Raw genomic sequence first — 18,857 nt, 5'->3', positions numbered from 1 at the left:
GATCTGTGAGGACCTCCTTGGGGAACCCCACTCTGCTGAAAATGGACAGCAGTGCATCTGCCACGGTGTCAGCGTCGATAGAGGTCAAGGCCACTGCTTCTGGGTATCGCGTGGCAAAATCTACCACTACCAAAATATATTTCTTCCCCGAACGCGTTGCCTTGCTGAAGGGGCCCACTATGTCTATAGCCACTTTCTGGAAAGGCTCCTCTATGATGGGCAGTGGCCTCAAGGCAGCTTTCCCCTTGTCCCGGCTCTTCCCCACCCTCTGGCAGGGATCGCAGGACAGGCAATACAGACGGACAGCTGCAAAGATCCCTGGCCAGAAAAAGTTCTGTAACAACCTTCTCCTGGTGCGGTGGATCCCCTGGTGTCCTGCGAGCGGGACATCATGGGCTAGGTACAGCAGCCTGCGCCGGTACTTTTGGGGAACCACCAGTTGCCTCTGGACCTTCCATGGCTCCGCTTTGCGTCTGGGAGCCCATTCCCGGTACAGGAATCCCTTTTCCCACAGGAATCTCTCCCTGCAGCCCTCCCCCAGCTGTGGAGCTGGGCTGAGACTGGCCAGTTCCCTCAGCTTCTGCAAGGAGGGGTCTCTCTGCTGCTCTGCCTGGAATTCTTCCGCTCGGGCAGGGGCGGATGCTACTTCCCCATCTCTGCCTGGCTCCAGCACCCCTGGCCTGTGAGATCTGGTTTTTGGGGGCCTCCTTTCTCTCAGGGTTGGCCCCTGTGGCTTTGGCTGGGCCTGTACCCCTGAATCTGGGGAGCGCACCCCTCGTTTTCTTTGGCTACGGGTCAGGACCAGGGCACGAGGGCGTTCACCTTGCCAGTTCTCCAGGTCAGCCCCCATCAGTACATCTGCCGGCAAATGGCTGTGCACGCCCACTTCCTTGGGGCCTTCCTTCTTCCCCCATTTCAGGTGCACCCTCGCCATGGGCACCTTGAAAGGGGTCCCATCAATTCCTGTTATCGTCAGGTGGGAATCGGGTATCATGCAGCCCGGTGCCACCACCCCGGGTCGGGCCAGCGTCACGTCAGCACCTGTGTCCCAGAACCCCGTGACCTTTTTCCCGTCTACCTCGAGGGGTTTGAGACACTTGCTCCACAGAGGCATTGCCGCCCCCACTCTGTAAACTGGCCTCTGAGCATTTGGTCCTCCTGAGGAGCTGGTCTGTGGGGCGGATTCGGCCCAATCCGAGTGCCCATTGTCAGCACCACCCACCTTGGCCGCCAGCCCCTCTGACTTCTGGGACCCCACCCAGTTGACTCCATGACTCCCCGGCCTGCTCAACCTGTCTGGGAGCCTGGGGCACTGGGCTGCTCTATGCCCCTTTCGCCCACAGCGGTAACAGCCTGGGTCTTGTTGTGTCCCTCGGGCCGGCTGCTCTGTCCGGGCTCTGTTTGGCTCTCTGGGGGGTGGGTGGCTGGCCCCTCTTTCCTGGGCTTGCCCAAGAGGTGGTCCCCTCTGTCGTACAGTTAGGGACTGGTCTCTCTGAGATTCTCGGTTTCTCCAGGACTCCCTCTCCCTCCGGGACTCCCTCTCTCTCCGAGACTCCCTCTCTTTGTGGGGCTCACTTTCAAACCTGGCCCGGCTGTTTGTGAAGTCATCTGCCAGTTTCCCTGCATCATGTGAGTCCCCTGGCTTCCGGTCCACGAGCCACACCCTCAGGTCAGGTGCGCACATCTCGTAGAATCGCTCCACGACCGCCAGCTCGATCAGGTCCTCTACGGACTGGACTCCCATTCCGAACGCCCACTTCTGGTAGTATTGCTTCAGGCGGGCGGTTGTATCTACATGGGTTTCCTCTGGCCTCTTCTGCGCCTCCTGGAACTTCTTCTTGTACATCTCCGGAGTCAGCCCGAACTTATGCAGCAGGGCCTGTTTGAACCGTTCATAGTCCCCAGGCTGCAGCCCCACCAGCTGGCTGAGCACCGCTGCGCCCTTCCGGCCCAGCAAGGGGGTGAGGTGCCGGAGCCGCTCATCTGGGGGAACCTCATGCAACTCACAGGCTCGCTCGAAGGCGGTGAGGACCTCATCCATGTCCCCTGTGTCCTGACACTGGGCCAGCACACGCGTCTCCAAGTGACTGGCCACCCCGAGCCGTCTGGCCCTCTCCCCGCTTACCGCAGCTGGGGCCTCTTGGCGTCTCGTCTCTGCCATGGTTCGCTCATGCTCCCGCTCTCGCTCTCTCTCCTCACGCTCTCGCTCTCTCTCCTTCCGTTCTCGTTCTTTCTCCTCCCGCTGTGTCTCTTGTAGCTGGCGCTCGTGCTCACGCTCTCTTTCCCGTTCCTGGCGCTCACGCTCTCTTTCCCGTTCCTGGTGCTCCAGTTCCTTTAATCTCACCTCGAGCTCCAGCCGTCGCAGCTCTGCGGCGGGGGACTCTGCCCGCGATGGACCACCGCTAGCTGAGCGCGACCTGGTGGGCACCACGTCTGTCTGACGGCGTCGAGCCCCTGCTCCTGTCGGAGAATCCGAAATGCTTCCCGAGGCTGACTGGCCACTTTCTGCCGGGACAGGCTCTGCCCCCCCGGATCGGTCATTCTCTTCCAGCTGTGCAATCAGCTGGGCCTTGGTCGCCTTCCCCACGGTCAGGCCCCTCTCTCTGCACAGCCCCGCTAGCTCTGCCTTCAGGAGTCGGGTATAATCCATCTCCCCGCTATCTCCCGGGGTATCCACTCACCAGCAGCAGCTGCAGGAATGGCTCTGTTCCCCCTCTGACTCCTGTGAGACTCCTTCCTTCTCTGGTGCTCAGTCAGCCACTGCTGGGAGCTCATCCGTGGGTGCAGTGCATCCCACTTCTGACACCAGTGTGATGGGGTTCAGGGGTCCCCCTGCACTGCACCCCGCCCGCTGGCAGGAGAGACTCTCACTCAGCAGGTACAACAGCAGGTTTATTAGGCAACAAATGTCCAGTTTCTCACAGAAGCAACAGCATAGCAGCCAGAGACAGTCCTTCCAACCTGTCCTGGGGAGAGGACCCCAAGGGGTGCCCCTCTGGGGTGTAGCTTTCCCCCTCCTCAGCCTGGCTGCCTTCCAGCTCTCCCTTCTCCTCGCCTCTAACTGCCGCCCCCGATTCAAAACCCAGCTCAGCTCCTCCCTGCTCTTTGTTCAGGCAGAGGTGTTATCTGCCAGTTGTAGCCCCAGGGTCATCCTTAGCCACTGGGAGCTGCTGCTTGCCTCGGACATCCAGCCTGACTCACACATGCACCCCCCCCCACTCCATCACATGAGTCCCTGAACAAGGGAGCGGACTCCCTACGCGTTGGACGCCGGGACCCAAATCAAAACCCTGCTACAAAACCCAGCCCAGATAATGCCCACACAGGTGAGCGCCTGGGCTTTGCCCCGAGCCTCCTGGAAGGGAGTGGCCAGCAGGAACAGTGAGACTAGGACAAGGGTGGACTGGTTTAAACAAAGTAACTACAAGCTTTATTAAAAACACAACAGGATTAAATCTATAACAAGTAACAACTTTTTAAATGTAACTCTTTTATACTTTAATGATACGTACATTTATAACAGTATCCATTTGACAGCTTGGTTTTAAGTCTTGAACTGGTTTTTATTTTTCCGCAAAATAAAAAAAGGATTTGATTATTGGGATAAAAGAGGAGGGGGAGAGGTTTATAGAAGGTTCCTGCTGTTTCCTTACAGAGCCGGGGTGGGGGTGCTAAACCCCACCTCCGTGCGGGGTTGAGTTGCTAGCCCGACCCAAGGGGTTGGTACCTGAGAGCCAGTCAGGACTGTCCCTTTATTTTGTAGGGGTCCCCGGTACCCTCTTAATGGGCCCAACGCGTGTTTCTGGGAGGCTTGTGCTTTTCCCAGGTCACTGGGTAGGATAAACAGATAGGGAGACAGGGAGGCAGTGCCTTCTTTTGCAGTGTATGGAGTAGGGGTGAGCAAGGATAAGGGGGAAAGGGTAAAGGAAGAGGGTTAGTTAAAATTTATACTTTGCTCTATTAAGAGTAATGTAACTATAACAACTTAAACCTTTACAACGTACCTCAATTATTAACTAAATGTGCCGGTATTTGGCTACGGTGGTAATTCCTGCCTGGAATGTCCAGACCCGGCCACAGATGGCCAAGTCCCCGGGTACTTCCCTCCCCTCGTTAGGGAAGGGAACAACAGAGGAGCCACCCTCCGTTCCCTCGTAGAGGGTCCCAAGTTCCCAGGTGGGAGTGGGTATAAAAGTAAAGTAAGTTTACGTGTCTAAGTCCAGTTCGGTCAAAGTCCAGTCCGGTGAAGAATCAAGATGGCGGGCGGCGGGAGCGTAGGTGCCGCGAAGGTGGCAGGCTCTAAGCTTCAGCTGGCGTGTGCGCAGTACCCCACCCTAATGGTGAGGCCAGTTCGTCACACGCCAGATCTACTCTTGAGCTGCTTGTCGGCGGCGGGGTCGAGGGTGCCGCAGTGATGGCAGGGTCTGGGTGCTAACAGGCAGGAGCGCAGTACCTCACCCTAATGGTGAGGCCAGTTCGTCACACGCCAGATCCACTCTTGAGCTGCTTGTCGGCGGCGGGGTCGGGGGTGCCGCAGTGATGGCAGGGTCTGGGTGCTAACAGGCAGGAGCGCAGTACCTCACCCTAATGGTGAGGCCAGTTCGTCACACGCCAGATCCACCTTTGAGCTGCTTGTCGGCGGCGGGGTCGGGGGTGCCGCAGTGATGGCAGGCTCTGGGTGCTAACAGGCAGGAGCGCAGTACCTCACCCTAATGGTGAGGCCAGTTCGTCACACGCCAGATCCACCTTTGAGCTGCTTGTCGGCGGCGGGGTCGAGGGTGCCGCAGTGATGGCAGGCTCTGGGTGCTAACAGGCAGGAGCGCAGTACCTCACCCTAATGGTGAGGCCAGTTCGTCACACGCCAGATCCACTCTTGAGCTGCTTGTCGGCGGCGGGGTCGAGGGTGCCGCAGTGATGGCAGGCTCTGGGTGCTAACAGGCAGGAGCGCAGTACCTCACCCTAATGGTGAGGCCAGTTCGTCACACGCCAGATCCACTCTTGAGCTGCTTGTCGGCGGCGGGGTCGGGGGTGCCGCAGTGATGGCAGGCTCTGGGTGCTAACAGGCAGGAGCGCAGTACCTCACCCTAATGGTGAGGCCAGTTCGTCACACGCCAGATCCACCTTTGAGCTGCTTGTCGGCGGCGGGGTCGGGGGTGCCGCAGTGATGGCAGGCTCTGGGTGCTAACAGGCAGGAGCGCAGTACCTCACCCTAATGGTGAGGCCAGTTCGTCACACGCCAGATCCACTCTTGAGCTGCTTGTCGGCGGCGGGGTCGAGGGTGCCGCAGTGATGGCAGGCTCTGGGTGCTAACGGGCAGGAGCGCAGTACCTCACCCTAGGGGTGAGGCCAGTTCGTCACACGCCAGATCCACTCTTGAGCTGCTTGTCGGCGGCGGGGTCGAGGGTGCCGCAGTGATGGCAGGCTCTGGGTGCTAACGGGCAGGAGCGCAGTACCTCACCCTAATGGTGAGGCCAGTTCGTCACACGCCAGATCCACCTTTGAGCTGCTTGTCGGCGGCGGGGTCGGGGGTGCCGCAGTGATGGCAGGCTCTGGGTGCTAACGGGCAGGAGCGCAGTACCTCACCCTAATGGTGAGGCCAGTTCGTCACACGCCAGATCCACTCTTGAGCTGCTTGTCGGCGGCGGGGTCGAGGGTGCCGCAGTGATGGCAGGCTCTGGGTGCTAACGGGCAGGAGCGCAGTACCTCACCCTAGGGGTGAGGCCAGTTCGTCACACGCCAGATCCACTCTTGAGCCGCTTGTCGGCGGCGGGGTCGAGGGTGCCGCAGTGATGGCAGGGTCTGGGTGCTAACGGGCAGGAGCGCAGTACCTCACCCTAATGGTGAGGCCAGTTCGTCACACGCCAGATCCACTCGTGAGCTGCTTGTCGGCGGCGGGGTCGGGGGTGCCGCAGTGATGGCAGGCTCTGGGTGCTAACGGGCAGGAGCGCAGTACCTCACCCTAGGGGTGAGGCCAGTTCGTCACACGCCAGATCCACTCTTGAGCCGCTTGTCGGCGGCGGGGTCGAGGGTGCCGCAGTGATGGCAGGGTCTGGGTGCTAACGGGCAGGAGCGCAGTACCTCACCCTAGGGGTGAGGCCAGTTCGTCACACGCCAGATCCACTCTTGAGCTGCTTGTCGGCGGCGGGGTCGGGGGTGCCGCAGCGATGGCAGGCTCTGGGTGCTAACGGGCAGGAGCGCAGTACCTCACCCTAGGGGTGAGGCCAGTTCGTCACACGCCAGATCCACTCTTGAGCTGCTTGTCGGCGGCGGGGTCGGGGGTGCCGCAGTGATGGCAGGCTCTGGGTGCTAACGGGCAGGAGCGCAGTACCTCACCCTAGGGGTGAGGCCAGTTCGTCACACGCCAGATCCACTCTTGAGCCGCTTGTCGGCGGCGGGGTCGGGGGTGCCGCAGTGATGGCAGGGTCTGGGTGCTAACGGGCAGGAGCGCAGTACCTCACCCTAGGGGTGAGGCCAGTTCGTCACACGCCAGATCCACCTTTGAGCTGCTTGTCGGCGGCGGGGTCGGGGGTGCCGCAGTGATGGCAGGCTCTGGGTGCTAACAGGCAGGAGCGCAGTACCTCACCCTAGGGGTGAGGCCAGTTCGTCACACGCCAGATCCACTCTTGAGCCGCTTGTCGGCGGCGGGGTCGGGGGTGCCGCAGTGATGGCAGGGTCTGGGTGCTAACGGGCAGGAGCGCAGTACCTCACCCTAATGGTGAGGCCAGTTCGTCACACGCCAGATCCACTCTTGAGCCGCTTGTCGGCGGCGGGGTCGGGGGTGCCGCAGTGATGGCAGGCTCTGGGTGCTAACGGGCAGGAGCGCAGTACCTCACCCTAGGGGTGAGGCCAGTTCGCCTCCCGCCCAATTTACCTCAGAGCTGCTGCCTCAGCTCTTTCTGTGTCAGTGATACGGCGAGTGCCTGAGCAGGGCGGACCCTGCTGGGCGGAGGTGGAATTGTTTCAGGAGCTCTTCGAAAAGTCTTCACCTCAGAGGCAGCTGGTACCAAGTGCCCTGAACTCTGTGGGGCGCTGCCTTATATTCCCTGATCTCATACATTATTTATGAGACTATTTACATATGAACATTTTGAAGGTCCTGCTTTCAAACGGGTCCTCCTCTAGAAGCTTCCTCACCTTTGTCCAATGAGGAGCCTGGATTTCAAATCCATGATTTTGAAATGTTTGTGAGTTCAGGTTACCGGTAAAACCAACTGACACAGAGTGACCGTTACAGGGGGCTGCTAACTGGCAGCCTATGTACCTTTTTGAGTTTACCTGCCCCTGTAATGATATTAAAAAGGCCGAAGGCTTGTTTCCCCTGGCCCACGGGGACGATTATGCCCGAGGGATGAAAAATCCCTGACAGCTCTGACAGGCCCCTCCCCACCCAGCCCTCTGGTACGCCCAGGCCAGCTTGCACAGCGGCTCTGGCCTGCGGGCAGGTAGTTTGAGACCTCTGCTTAGCGGGACTGATACCCCACTTTATTGTCTGAAATGGCTGTTCAGACACTTCCCCTAAACACACCGGCTTAGACCCAACAGCCGCGTACACTGGTGCACAACTGGCAGTGAGACCAAATAATGACACGTAACAGTCAGACCTGCGAGAAGAAACCGAAAAGAAGCCATTTGCTGGCACCTCATTAAAGGTACATCAGCGTCAAGCACCGCCACTCACCACATGCTGCTCAACCACTCAGGTTAGGCCCTGCCCCAGAGTGCAACAGCTGTTTCCGTCTGCTCTTCAGGGACTGTAAATGCAGTGGGCATGGGAGGGCTGGCAGGATCTTTGGCCCTCCTGGTTATTTCCAGCTGGCACCAGGAACTAGAATGTCTAGCCTGAAGGATGTTCCTTGCTGGCTTTGCTCACCTGTTTGTTTTTTTTTCCTCCCTGCTTAATGACACTGTGTCCCTCTTGGATACAAATGGAGCCGAGCCTGCTCTCCTGTGGAGGACAGACCTGGCTGTGGGTGCGTGTAAAGCTCTGTGCACAGGAAACCTGCCACTGCACACCGGTGTCACATTTTTACCAGGACACTACTGGCCAGCAGATAATTTTTTTATGGGTTTCTCACCAAGCAAACACAGTGCAAAGGTGATCCCAGTAGGCACAGGACACCTGCCAGCTGTCAGGGACAGCCTGGTCCCCACGTACCTTGGCATGGCAGCTACACTGTGCAGCTGCAGGCCAGGCGACTGGTGTCCCCACAGTACCCGCCCTGGACTGGCATGCAGACCCTTTCACCTACCTAGCTGTGGTGCAAGTAGCCTTGGCCCTCCCACCTCACTCCAGCCTCACCCTTCTCCTGAGCCACCAGCTCTCATCTGCCTGTCCATATGGCGAAGGCTGCGAACACCACCCAGCCCGGCAATCAGCCCGTGGAAGCCCAGACGACTGTGCACAAGGGCAGCCCAGTGCCGAAGCCCTCGCAAAGGCAGGGATGTGACCCTGTGGCATGGATCCAGGAAACCCCCTCCTCAGGCTGCCAAGGCAGGCAAAGACCCCTAGGGCCCTGCCAGTCTGACAAGGGGACTGTCCTTCCTGACCACACTTGGGAGTCACCCAATTAATGCAACAGGCAGCAGGTTGTATATTGCTTTGCACACTGCACAGCCAGCCTATGGCTCTCCTTGCCAGGGGATGCTGTGAAGGCCAGGCCTGTAACACACATATGAGAGCAGTCCCAGGAGGACAAGTCCCTTGATGGCTGTTCAGCAGGGTCAGGGACCTGCTGTGTCCTGGCTCAGAATGGTCACTGTAGGAGGAAGCTCAGCCTCTGGGTCTGGCACCTCTGATGCCAGGGTGCAGTGTGTGGATGTAGCCAGGCTGGGCACTGGGGCAGGCATAGCAGGAGGATCCTGCAGCTGGCCCAAGGCAGGATTTATGCTGGGGATATCTGGTCTTTCAGGGATCTCACTGGGCCTGCTGCGTCCCAGGGATCCCATGGCCCACCCCCCCACCGCCCTCCAAGCTTCTACAAACTGGGCCATCATCATGCTATGAACAGTAAGCAGTGGACCGGACTACACCGTGTGCCCTCCGCAGCAATCTGGGCAAAGAGGGCCTTGCACGCTTTCCCCCAAGCAGGACCCCTGGGGCTGCTTAGCTTCTCTGTGCATCTGCAGCACAGGGCTTGGGCTGGAGGGCACCCCAGCTGGCCAGGCGTGTGGGGATGTGCCAGGGCTACATGTGCAGATAGTGTCAGAGATGGGACATTCGCAGAGGCGCCAGGCCCAGCAGCATGTAGAGCAGGTCAGTCATGAAAATGACCCTCCAATGGCATTGACTTGGCCGGAGCCAGTGAATTTCATGGGCTTGGTCACAGAGACAACAGCCCCCATGCCCTGGCCCCCTGCCCTGCAGTAGACATTATATTTAGAAGCATGGCCAGGCCAGAAGCTCTCCAGTGGCTGTTTCCTCTGTCTGTCACAGTGAGAGCACAACTCCCCCACTCCAGTGCAACCTGCAAACTGCGCACTAGGAGCCAGACTCAGGTGCCTGCCTGCTGGCTCTAGGCCCGAGAGCAGCGGCGAGAAGAGCTGGGGCTGCAGGGCTCTGCCACCCACACGGCACGGGGCAGCAGCGCGACTAGGGCTCAACACCGCAGTTGCTGCAAACGGTGAGGGGGGGTTTCTTGGCTGGGGGGGGTGGGGGCTCCCGGCTGCTGCCAGATGCACTAGGCAGTGGTGCTGGTGCCCATGTGCACAAACGGGTCCTGACCCTGCCCTCCCTTGGGCTGTGGGAGGAAACTCTGCCCCTTGGTCTACCCCCTCCCTCCGAGTGCTCTGGGCTGCCTCGAGAGCCAGCTGGGGCTGGGCCCTGCACCGCCAGGCAGGCAGGAGAGCGGGAGGGCTCACCATGTAGTGCATCGCGAGCCCCAGGTCCAGGGCTTGAGCAAAAGGCTGTGCTGGGAACTCTGGCCCTGGCACAGTCCGGTGGGGTTAAGCTCTAGAAGGGAAACTGTAGTGCTGGCTCCCCAGCAACCCACTCGGCTGTTCTGCCCAGGCCACTGGGCTCCAGGTGCCTCGATCGGCTGCTGCAGACCTGGGCCAGGACCCGCACTGAGCCATGCGGACCTGGGCCACCTCAGAGCCAGCAGGGAAAGGGATGCAGCCCACCCTGAGTAAGCCAACACCACGTGGGATACTAGGGCCTGCTGGGCTCAGGTAGCCAGCATTAGCCAGCTGCCTGCCCTGCAGGGCGGAACACAGCACTGACAGCCAAAGGCGAGCGGGGCTGTGGCCTGAATCTGGCTAGCTGCGGTGCCTGCCCGGGACCCAGGGAGGAAGCTGCAGCTGCTGCCATGTGCAGTAGGGCTGCAGAGGGCTCTGCTGTAGGGATGTGCCCAGTACAAGGTGCCTCTGTGCCAGCTACTGCCAGGTCTGGCCCAGTGGAGGCTGCAGGAGTCTCTGGGATGCTGACCTCTGGGTGCTCCTCTTTCAGGCTGTGCCCGTACTGACACTCATGGGTGACTGGAGCCTGCTGGGGTGGCTTCTGGAGCGTGCCCAGGAGCACTCCACAGTGGTGGGGAAGGTCTGGCTCACTGTCCTGTTCATTTTCCATATCCTTGTCTTGGGGGCAGCTGCCGAGAACGTCTGGGGGGACGAGCAGTCGGGCTTCTCCTGCGACACGAGGCAGCCAGAGCGTCTGCTATGACAAAACTTTCCCCATCTCCCACATCCGCTTCTGGGTGCTGCAGATCATCTTTGTCTCCACGCCCAGCCTGGTCTACCTGGGCCACATCCTGCACCTGGTGCGCATGGCCGAGGAGCAGCAACGCGAGGAGACCGGGGCGGCCCAGCAGCAGTGCATGGTGCAGTGCAGCCCTTCCCTCAAGGACGGCCATGGCAAATTCCTCTTGCGGGGGGCCATCCTGAGAACCTACATCTGCAGCATCGTGTCCAAGATGCTCTTTGAAGTGGGCTTCATCTTGGGCCAGTACATGCTGTATGGGTTCAACTAAAGCCCCTGTACACATGCAACTGCTGGCCCTGCCCTAATACAGTCAACTGCTACATTGCCCGGCCCACTGAGAAGACCATCTTTGTCCTCTTCATGACAGCGGGGGCTGTCCTGTCACTGCTCCTCAACCCGATTGAAACGTACCACTTGGGCTTCACCAAATGCAAGCAGGAGCTGACAACTGAAGACGACCAGGCCCCCCACCCCAAGGCCTGCTCCAACAGCCCCAGAGAAGTAAGTGGCCCCCTCTTTTTTCACTGTCCCAATAGAGCAGGTGGCAACACTCTTGGGCAGGGCTACAGCCTTCCCCAACCTGCTGACCCCAGCCAAGCTGCACCCTCTGCAGGCAGGGACAGCCACGCAGCACAGCACAGCCCCGAGACAGGCGACCAGGCGCTGGGCATGGGGGCACTCTTGCAGCAGGGCAGCAGGTCCTGTAAATCCAGGGCCAAGCTGAGAGCCAGTGACTTGGCTGTTTAACTGAGGCTGCAGCACAGGGAGCTCAGCTCAGTACAGGAGCCTGTGGCTTTTCCATGGATACCGTGTGTCCCCACCCTGGAACTACTAGGCCCATAATGCAGACACCAGGGTCCAGGAGCCTGAAACCTGAACCAGACCTGCGCAGCAAAGCCTCCCCCTCAGCGGCTCTGCAGGCAGACGTGGGCCCATGGGGCAGGAGGCATGGAGCAGGCTAGGAGCAGAACACTTGGCAGGAGGCAGAGCCTGCAGCTTTTCCCTTTGCATGGACCTGCTGCCAGCCCTCATTTCTTGGGGGAGAGCCACTCCCAGCCTGACCTCTGCTCCTGGGCCATACAGCTCAGGAAGGACCTGCAGAGACTCACGCTTGTTGCCGTGCAGCTGGGCCCAGCAGGATGTCCCACAGCTTAGCAGGCTGCTGTAGGGCCAGCCAACTGGGGCAGATGGGCTGCTCTGACCAGCGAGGCCTAGGCCCCACTGCTGCTGCATCCTAGCCATGAAGCTCCACCTCCAGAGCAGGGCCTCAACCAGGGCCCCAGTCAAGCCCTCTCCCCACAGGTCAACAAGCCCGGAAAGCCAAGAACTGCTGCTCGACAGTCACACGACAGGGTTCTGCTCGGCTCCTGGCAAGGCCCCACCCTGTGTCACCCCCTCCATGTTTGGACATGATGAATGTGAGCCCTGAAAAGCACTGGCCCATTATCCCCCAGCCAAACTGGGCTCAGGCCTCTGGCGGGAAAGGGGAACTGGGTCCTGGGCTGCTTCTCTGCCCTGCTCAGTATCTGTGTTCAGAGCCACAGCCCAGGGCAGGCAGGGAAGTCCCTGGTGGACCGTGTCTCTGCTCCCCCTCAAGAAGATTCAGGCCTTTGCTCTGCCCGGAATGGAGAGGCCCCCTCCTGGCCACCTCCAGGAGACTGGGCCTTGCTCTGGGGCTCGGGAGTCCATGCAGGCAGCACCCTCCAGGTTGGCCCCATCTCCTCTGGGTACCTGCCTTCGCACTGGGAGGGACACGTGGCCAGGGCGGGCGCTGCTGATTCGCTATGATCGCCATAGCGACAGGGAAAGCACCATCACTGCATCTGGAAGCAGGGCTGGCCCAGGCAGCCTCTTCCAATGCAAATAGCTGGGCAGGGTGTGCTGGTGCTGGGCTCCTGCAAGGCTACTGCTCATTTCAGCCCCCAATTTGGATCCAGTTCAGCTCGCTGCAGGGAACCTACCTGAGCCTGGACTGGGGGTTGCTGGCTGCCACCCACCCACGTGCTCCTTTGTTCCCAGGCAGGACTGGTCATGCTGTCTGCTGCACTGTCGCCTGTGGAGAAGGCTGGATCGCACACAGGGTTCTCCCATACCCAAGGGCACAGCCAGGCCCTAGCCGGCTCCGCTGGAGGCAGGTAGGCCATGCTCCCCCAGCCTACAGGCCAGGACCTGCTCCCAACCCACTTCATAGATCCCAACGCCAGACGCAACAAGCCACCATGGCCACCCAGCGCTAAGCACTAGCTCTGGCAGAGACAGCACGTGGACTCATGCTGGGAATGACAGTGCCCAACTCAGGGCAGGATGCCCTGGCAGGAGTCTGCGAGGCCCCTGGGACGGATGGCAAGAATCAAGCCTCACTCCATGGTGACTGAGCCCTTGAGAGGGGCAGAGGCAGCCCCGGCTCTGCCCTGAGTGGATTAAGGACAGCAGCTGCTGGCAGGGTTTTGCATCTTTATTTGAAATGAATGGTTTCTAGAGACACAAGGTTAGTCCTAACGCCCCGTAATCACTACGACAAGACCGGTGACTGGCTCACTCTTGATATGGAGACGGAGGGCCCCAGGCCAGGCCCCAGAACAATATATACAGGCTCAGACAGTGCCAAGTCCCATTAACAACTGATTAAAAAAAAAAAAAAAAATCGAAAACACCAAGGAGAGGGCGCTGGGGGAACAGCAAAGCTGGGGCAGCGGCTGGGCGAGCACAGACATCCAAGCAGGCTCTGCTCCCCTGTCCCTGCGGCCCCTTTCAATGCTTGCGAGTCCCAGCATGGCCCAGCAGGACTCGGTCTAACGCACGCTTGGAGCGGGGCCCAGCAGCGTGGAGTCAAGGCACAGCAGCTTCCTCCTCCAGCTGACAGAGTCAGGCTGGCAAGAAGGGCACCCTTGATCCTGCTCTGCTTGGAGGCCCCTCCTCCTCAGTCCTGGAAGCAAGGATACACCTTGGTTCCCGTGCAGAATGCAGACCTTCAGCAGCCACTAGGGGCTGGTGTGAGCGCTCAAGGCAGGGGGATGCCACAGCAGATGCAGAGCTGGGCAAGGGAGGCCCAGGAGCCCCGCTGGGCACTGAGCTCTGCTAAAAAGACAAGAATGATGAGCAGCCAGAGCTCGGCCCCTGGGGGAAACAGCTCCCCCCCAGAGCTGGGGCTGGACCAGCCCTGAGAGCCAGCCTCCAGGAAGGCCCCTGTTACCCCGACTGGCACAGTCCCTGCCAGGGCCCTAGAGGCTGAGCATGGCTCCCTTCCCTCACCTGGGCCAGGGCAGGAAGCTCATTGCAGACTCAGGGTCTGCTGTGGGGCCTGTTGGGCCCAGCCTGGCCCCTGCTCTGCTGAGCTGTCTTCCCCAGAGTCTTGCATTCAGGTTACACCACGCACGGGGAGACAGAGCAGCCCTGCAGAGAGGGACAGGAAGGCTCACTGGCCCAGTGCCTGGCAGAGGTACTAGCTCTGTTCTTACCCCAGGAAGCTGGGGAGGTGGAGTGGGACACTGTCTCTGCCAGACAGAGCACAGGCAGGGCCTGGGTGCCAGGGGCTGGCGGAGGAAGGGGATCAGGCAGGGATGTTCGGAGTCCTACGTGCACTGAACTGGACAGCGTTACCATGGCTGCAGGGCTGGAAGTGGCACCACACCCCCACGCCATGCTGCACCCCCCGCCAGACAGGACGAGCAGGGGAGACATCTCCTCAGGCCAGAGCAACCCCAGGGCCTTGGCTCCAGGCACCGCCAGCCTGTTCTCCAGCCCCAGCCTGAGCTCAGTCCATGTCCTCCTCCAGGCCGCTGCCTCGGCTGTGCTCCTCGTAGATCTCGCGGACGGCCAGGATGCGGTTCAGCATGCTCTCCAGCACGCTCCTGCCCATGGGCATGACCGAGTACCAGAGAGGCGACTCCGCAATGCACGACCGCTCTGGCTGCAGGTAGAAGACGTCGTTCCGGTTCCGCAGGCTCTCGGGACTGTGGCAAGAGGTGGGCAAAGTGAACACCACCCTAGAGCCCAGACAGCCCTGCCCGTCTCTGCCACCCAGAGTCCACAGGGTCCTTCCCTCCTGACCTGGAGCACAGCAAGCCTCCCCTTTCCCAGGGGGCCCTGGTGGCCTACATTTGCCCATGAGACAATGAGAGGCCTAGAGCCCACCCTGACTGAGGTCAGCAAGATGGTGGTAGCACTTGGAAGTACATCTTGTTTCCTGCACAGAAGGCACCCAGGAGCCAGGCCTGGAGCTCTGCTCCCAAGGGGATCTGAGACAGAGCACGTGGCAGGTAGGCAGGAGTGGGGAGTCTGGAGGCACCACAGCCACCTTCTCCAGGGAAGGACAGGCACTGTTGAGATGAGTTACCCAGCCTGGGGCTCTGATCACAGCTCTCCAGCAACAGGAGAGACAGATCAGGCTTGGGAATGCAAGAGCACAGCCCTTGGAGACACGTTCCCCAGGCTTGCTGACAGGACAGGCAGTGCTCTGCACAACCCTTTGCAAAAGCAGCATGTGTGGGGGCACTCTTGGCCCAGTGTCCTTCCAGCTGGCCAAGGGGCCACGCTGGGCAGACAGGGCTGCAGGAGAGCCGGGAGTGTCCCTACGCCCTCCTGCCAGAGACTCACCACTTGGAGAGATAGAACTCATAGAACTTGACTGGGCACCGGAGTGGGTTCATCCTGTTCTCCCGCTGCTCCAGGATTGGCAGCTCCTCTTCTCGTTTCCGCTTCCCCGAACTGCCTTCTGCAGGGAGAGGCTGAGTCAGAGCCACAGGCAGGCAGGGCGGGGCGGGGCAGGGGTGGGGAGACAGACCCGCGCAGGCCCCTACCTCGCCCTTTTTTCTGCCGGATGGGGGCATAGTACCGAATGCTCACCACCTTGGTGGTGCCCCGGGCGGTAGCGCACTTGCGGGACTGGCGCACCACATTGGTGAAGGACAGCTGCATGTGCTCCTCTGCCGTCTGCAGGCCGAAGAACTTGGTGTTGAAAAACATGAGGGTGTTGAGGAGGACAAAGGGGGAATACACCCCCAGCTGCTTACACTCCCACAGGTGCTCCTCTTCCACGCGGGAGAAGACCGTGTCTGCAAGAAGAAGCTGGGTCGGCCACGTCTGTCACACCGTAGGCTCCCGGGCCAGGTCTGGCCTGGCAGAAAGACTGGAGAGGGGCGTAGATACTACAGCCCAGGTCTATCTCGTGTGTCAGGGGAACAGACAGGGCACTGGGGTCCTCTGCTAGAGCTCTGGCTCCTCCTTGGGTAGGAGGAGTTTGGCTCAAACCATCAAGGCAAGGACACCACCTATAACTGCAGAGCCCCCTGGCTGGTGGAGCTGAGGGAAGCCTGGCTCCAGCTGAACTACCCAGAGGAACCTTGCTTGCAGCTCTGCCACTGCACCCTCCCCAGCCATGACGCAGCCTAGATTAACCCGCCACATGACAGCTGGGGCAAGCCAGCCCCAGACCAAGCCAGAGCCGCTCTGGGCTCGCTACAGAATGCCCTGCACAGCTGCACGTGCCGGACAGGCAGAGGGACAGGAAGAGCAGCAGGCCGGAAGAGGACCAGGCCGACGCAAGGCAAAGTGCTCCATCCCCAGAGCATCGCCTGTCAGGCAAGAGGCTGGGACAGTTCCCTCACCTCTCTCAGGGTTCATGGAGACAAGGGTGCCCGGCCATACAGAAACACGGCCCTTACGGAGGAGTCTGACTGTGGGCTAAGCGCCCGGTAAAGACAGTCTCACTCAGGGCTTGGATCGTGCCAGGAAGCCAGGCAGGTGACACCCCCTGGCCTGGAAGCAGACAAGGGACCATAAGCCCCCTGCTCTGAAACTCTGCTCCCAAGCTGGGACATGCTGCGCAGGGCAGTGCCTTCCCCTGCTCTGAAAGCACCAGCCTGGGCCAAGGGGGCTGGATGAAGAGTCCCCCTGAGTGGCATCTGGGCAGAGAATGTGGCTTGTACAGGAACCGGCTCGCCTGGACCCAACCCTCAGCCAGCCTAGGATGCTGAAATTCCAACTGCTGACACTGCCTGGCCCAGCTCTGCTGAGGACCTGGGGGAGGTTACACGAGGCCCCAGGACGCAGCAGGGACAGTGGGCTTCCCCCTCTAGGAAGAAGGGTAGGCAAGGCTGGCTCTGTGTCTGCAGGGAGATGCAAGGATGCCCTTGCCTCCTGTGGCAAACTTCCTCAGGACCATCCCACGGGAGTGGGGGTGGCCCCTGCTTGGCTCATTCTAGCCGGGCTGGACAGCTTGACTGTCAGGGCTGCTAATAAAGGAACATGTGGCCCTGGGAGACTTACTGTTTGGTAAGAGTGTGGGCTGCCAGCCGCTCAGGGTCTTGTTCAGCTCCTGCACAAAGGTCAGGTAGTAAAGGTCTGTGAAGATATTCACCATCCTGTTGTTCTCCAGCAGGTACTAGCAAGGAGAGAACAGACCATCAGTGCAGGGAGACAGGGGTGTCTGGGGCACAAGCAGCGCTGCACCTCACCTGGCACATGCCCCCTCCATGCGAGCTGAAGAGTTTTGCCCAGCAGTGCCCATAGGAGGTGGGATTTGTGCCTCCAGTTCAAAGCCTCTCCTCGCCTAGCTACAGCAGCAGTACCCTGCCACCCCCAGGTGCCCCACCCCACCCCGTCCCACCCCTGCACCACCACCCCCCCCAGGTCCCCCACCCCTGCACTGCCACCCCCAGGTCTGCCACCCCCAGGTGCCCCACCCCACCCCGTCCCACCCCACCCCTGCACCACCACCCCCAGGTCCCCCACCCCTGCACTGCCACCCCCAGGTCCCCCACCCCTACCCCTGCACCGCCACCCCTACCCTCACCCCTGCACTGCCACCCCCAGGTGCCCCACCCCACCCCACCCCACCCCTGCACCACCACCCCCAGGTCCCCCACCCCTGCACTGCCACCCCCAGGTCCCCCACCCCTACCCCTGCACCGCCACCCCTACCCTCACCCCTGCACTGCCACCCCCAGGTGCCCCACCCCACCCCACCCCACCCCACCCCACCCCTGCACCACCACCCCCAGGTCCCCCACCCCTGCACTGCCACCCCCAGGTCCCCCACCCCTACCCCTGCACCGCCACCCCTACCCTCACCCCTGCACTGCCACCCCCAGGTCCTCCACCCCACCCCACCCCTGCACCGCCCCACCCCTACCCTCACCCCTGCACTGCCACCCCCAGGTCCTCCACCCTCACCCCTGCACTGCCACCCCCAGGTGCCCCACCCCACCCCACCCCACCCCTGCACTGCCACCCCCAGGTGCCCCACCCCACCCCACCCCACCCCTGCACCACCACCCCCAGGTCCCCCACCCCTACCCCTGCACCGCCACCCCCAGGTCCTCCACCCCACCCCACCCCACCCCTACCCTCACCCCTGCACTGCCACCCCCAGGTGCCCCAGCCCACCCCACCCCACCCCTGCACCACCACCCCCAGGTCCCCCACCCCTGCACTGCCACCCCCAGGTGCCCCACCCCACCCCACCCCTGCACCGCCACCCCCAGGTCCCCCACCCCTACCCCTGCACCGCCACCCCTACCCTCACCCCTGCACTGCCACCCCCAGGTGCCCCACCCCACCCCACCCCACCCCTGCACCACCCCCCCCAGGTCCCCCACCCCTGCACCGCCACCCCCAGGTCCCCCACCCCTACCCCTGCACCGCCACCCCTACCCTCACCCCTGCACTGCCACCCCCAGGTGCCCCACCCCACCCCACCCCACCCCTGCACCACCACCCCCAGGTCCCCCACCCCTACCCCTGCACCGCCACCCCTACCCTCACCCCTGCACTGCCATCCCCAGGTCCTCCACCCCACCCCACCCCACCCCTGCACCACCACCCCCAGGTCCCCCACCCCTACCCCTGCACCGCCACCCCTACCCCCACCCCTGCACCGCCACCCCCAGGTGCCCCACCCCTGCACTGCCACCCCCAGGTCCCCCACCCCACCCCACCCCACCCCTGCACCGCCCCACCCCTACCCTCACCCCTGCACTGCCACCCCCAGGTCCCCCACCCCTGCACCGCCCCACCTCTACCCTCACCCCTGCACTGCCACCCCCAGGTCCCCCACCCCACCCCACCCCACCCCTACCCTCACCCCTGCACTGCCACCCCCAGGTGCCCCACCCCACCCCACCCCACCCCTGCACCACCACCCCCAGGTCCCCCACCCCTA

General features: G+C 61.6%; 2 protein-coding genes across 9 annotated transcripts in view; one reads left to right on the top strand and one right to left on the bottom strand.

The window, feature by feature from the left end:
- The first annotated feature begins 10,465 nt into the window (after positions 1 to 10,465).
- Positions 10,466 to 11,443, top strand: LOC142020147 (gap junction alpha-3 protein-like). The gene is given in 3 exon segments (XM_075007786.1): positions 10,466 to 10,641; positions 10,643 to 10,956; positions 10,959 to 11,443. Coding segments are annotated over 3 exon segments (975 nt in total).
- Positions 11,444 to 13,143: 1,700 nt separating this feature from the next.
- The window catches only part of ZMYM3 (zinc finger MYM-type containing 3), a 70,007-nt gene continuing 64,293 nt past the window's right edge, over positions 13,144 to 18,857 (bottom strand). For 7 of the 8 annotated variants that reach the window (XM_075007827.1, XM_075007832.1, XM_075007834.1 and 4 more), the window contains 4 exons: positions 16,964 to 17,078; positions 15,496 to 15,750; positions 15,293 to 15,410; positions 13,144 to 14,649 (listed from right to left, as the gene is read on the bottom strand). In XM_075007827.1, the coding sequence (XP_074863928.1) occupies positions 14,451 to 14,649; positions 15,293 to 15,410; positions 15,496 to 15,750; positions 16,964 to 17,078 (687 nt within the window). In that variant the 3' untranslated portion in view covers positions 13,144 to 14,450. The remainder of the gene's footprint in view (positions 14,650 to 15,292; positions 15,411 to 15,495; positions 15,751 to 16,963; positions 17,079 to 18,857) is intronic. The other variant, XM_075007833.1, reaches the window with a different exon arrangement.

Source organism: Carettochelys insculpta, chromosome 13 (genome assembly GCF_033958435.1).
Source record: "Carettochelys insculpta isolate YL-2023 chromosome 13, ASM3395843v1, whole genome shotgun sequence".
Classification (NCBI taxonomy): domain Eukaryota; kingdom Metazoa; phylum Chordata; order Testudines; family Carettochelyidae; genus Carettochelys; species Carettochelys insculpta.
This window is presented reverse-complemented; position numbering and strand designations above follow the sequence as displayed.